At 42.7% G+C, this 2,771-nt stretch overlaps 1 protein-coding gene across 1 annotated transcript; it reads left to right on the forward strand.

The window, feature by feature from the left end:
* The first annotated feature begins 287 nt into the window (after window positions 1-287).
* On the forward strand, window positions 288-1,125 carry LOC149840947 (protein TIC 20-II, chloroplastic-like). Its single transcript, XM_090004594.1, has one exon. The coding sequence runs from the start codon at window positions 410-412 to the stop codon at window positions 1,016-1,018; it is 609 nt and encodes a 202-aa protein (XP_089860720.1). The 5' UTR covers window positions 288-409; the 3' UTR covers window positions 1,019-1,125.
* Window positions 1,126-2,771: the final 1,646 nt, after the last annotated feature.

The raw sequence follows: 2,771 nt of genomic DNA on the forward strand, positions 1-2,771 counted from the left end.
AGAAATTTAAGAACCCTTGTGATTCAAAGAGTTGTAAATACTGCCTTGAAATAAATTTAATTTTTTTTTTGGTATTTGTTGTAGGCTGACTCCCAACCGATTTCCCTCCGCTTCCCTCTCCCAATCACACTCCAAATCCGTTTAGGCCCATCTCCAATTACTTCAGTTTTCTCAACCCAATTCGACCAATCGAATTCAGAATCGGGTTGGATATCGGATATGTCCGATCCGTTGACATCCCTACCGTGTTTTGCCTTTCAAGAAAGCGGCGCAGCGCCAGTGAGGCATACTGAGAAGACGCCCCAATCCATCGTGTTCCCAATTTACCACCATTCGGTTCATTCCCCGAACGCCTCCGGCTCCTTCTTCATTCGACACGCCTTTTGCAGAGAAGGAAAGCTAGGAGCAAATGGCGTCCCTTCCCCTCCTCAAACTCTCCCTCCTCTCCCCGCCACCCAAAACCCTGACAAAGCCCCAAATTTTCCTGCCCCAAACCCTCCCGAGGCTTCCCGCGGCCAGGGGCAAACCGGCCGTCGTCATGGCCTCCTACAGCCCGACTCCGGCGACGGACCGCCTGATAGCGGCGGGGGCCTACTTCTTGCCCCTCTTCAACGGCCTGCAGTACGGTCGTTTCGCCTTCGTCCAGTACCCGGTGCTGGAGCGCGCCTTCGAGCCCCTCTTCCCGATCGTCTCCGCCTACCGCTCAGTGCCACTCGCGAGCTTCGTCGCCTTCTTCGCCCTCTACCTCCTCGTCGTCCGCAACACCAAGTTCGGACGATTCGTCCGCTTCAACGCGATGCAGGCCGTCGTTCTCGACGTCCTCCTGGTGCTGCCGCTGCTGATCCAGCGCATCTTCGGACCCGGCGGCGGCGGCATCGGGTTTAGGGTTTTGGTTTTGGGGTACAATTGCATGTTCGCGAGCGTCGTCGGGTGCTTCCTGTACTGCCTGGCCTCCTGCGTCCTCGGCCGGACGCCCTATCTGCCCTTCGTCGCGGAGGCCGCCGACCGGCAGCTGTGAAATTGTTAAAGTTTTTTTACTTTAGGGTTTTGATGATCAGTTTTGGCTTGGTGTAGTGTGTTAAAGAAAATGATAAAATGGATGAAATTTCGGTTCTTCCTTTTTCATTGTTGTTCTTAATTTTGTTGCTTATCATCACGATGCTCTCATTCGGCACAACGGTTCTGGGATTTTGGAATGCTTTTTTTTTTCATATTTACATGGAGAAACCAATGTTGTCAGTATCGTTATCCGCCCTGAATCGTTTGGCCAGATTCAGCTGTATCGGCCGATACAGATACTCAAGTGAATCGTTCTGTATATCAAAAAAACAAAAAAAAAAACATTATGTATCAATCAGAATGGGACGTGTTAAAACTATTAAAAAAATATTAAAAAATTATTTTTTACATTTATTAAAAAATTAATTTTTACATTTATTAAAAAATAGCCGATTCAGGGATGATGGGTATCAATTTTCTGCCAATACTATACACTCACCGATACTGACAAAATAGGGAGAAACCGGCCTGAGTAACAGAGACCTAGTCGCCCTGGCTCTGCCTACTTACGATCACTGGTTTGTTATTATAAGTTTTTCTTTTTTTAAGTTGAAATAGAAAGTTTGCTAGAGGCTTACTTATGGATGATAAAATATTTTTAATATGAAGTTGAACTTTAGTGACGGATTCTTGTGTACAAAATATTGTGTCTTTTAAGCTATGGCAACGTATATCAGATGGTTCGTGAGCATTCTTTAAGCCAAAAGTTCAGAAGGAATCCGTTGGTAAAAACATATGTTTATCTATATTTTTATGTTATTTCTAACTCATAATTATCGATTATTACTCGGCTTTCTTTTATGCTTCTAGACGATAATCGGGTTTATCTCAATTGGGAGATGGGTTTGAAACCAATGAAGTAGGTTCAAACCATGTGGTCCAAGTAGTCTATTGATCTAGGTCTGGTTTGTGAAATTTTAAACCAGACATGGATTGGGCCCAACTTCTTATTAATATCCACAAATTTTCACTACAAACATTATGAAGAGTTGGTATTTTACCAGGTTGCTGAGCGCAACTACTACTAGCAAAAAGTATAAGGTTACCTTAGCTACTACTCATTACACCCTGTAATGCAAACACTGGTCTACATTGAGCATGCCTTTTTTTTTTAATGTTTTAATATGCCATGATATTGCTATGTTTTTATTGCCATTTTATTAGAATTTTAAAAAGTTTTAAAATGAATAATATATCTTGATTTACCTTAAATATAGTAAATTTTTATTTTTTTTCAATTTATCAGTGTGAGTTTCTGCTTTATCGCGGAGCTCAGTAAATGATCAGGTTCATCTATACCTCTTAGGTTTTAATCCAAATCCATATCCATTTTCCATAAGCTAGATCTTGGCCTGACCAATTTGCATCTTAACAAACCCCAAACTGTGATTGGTGGAGTATGGAACAGCCACCATCTACTCACATCCCAGGGTGTTAACGGGTCGGGTTTACCTGGACCCGAACCAAACCCTATAGGGTCAGGGTATGGTGATGAATAATAAGACCCGATTAAGACCCATGTCCGGATCTGAAGGTCTGATTAATACATGGACTTGGGTATAGTTTGTGAAATTTTATACCAGCCTGGACCTAACTTGAGTTCCGATTAAGACCCATAATTTTTTTAACGTAAAAATGATAAAAGAATATGGTTTTGGGTATGGTCTGGGTCTGGTCCATGTAGTTTTTATCGGGTCCGGGTATGATTTTTC

Source organism: Nuphar pumila, chromosome 4 (genome assembly GCF_984573655.1).
Source record: "Nuphar pumila chromosome 4, dmNupPumi1.hap1.1, whole genome shotgun sequence".
Lineage (NCBI taxonomy): Eukaryota > Viridiplantae > Streptophyta > Magnoliopsida > Nymphaeales > Nymphaeaceae > Nuphar > Nuphar pumila.

Bases quoted from the DNA above. Each gene is read 5' to 3' on its own strand.
- LOC149840947 (XM_090004594.1), top strand. From the start codon at position 410: ATGGCGTCCCTTCCCCTCCTCAAACTCTCCCTCCTCTCCCCGCCACCC.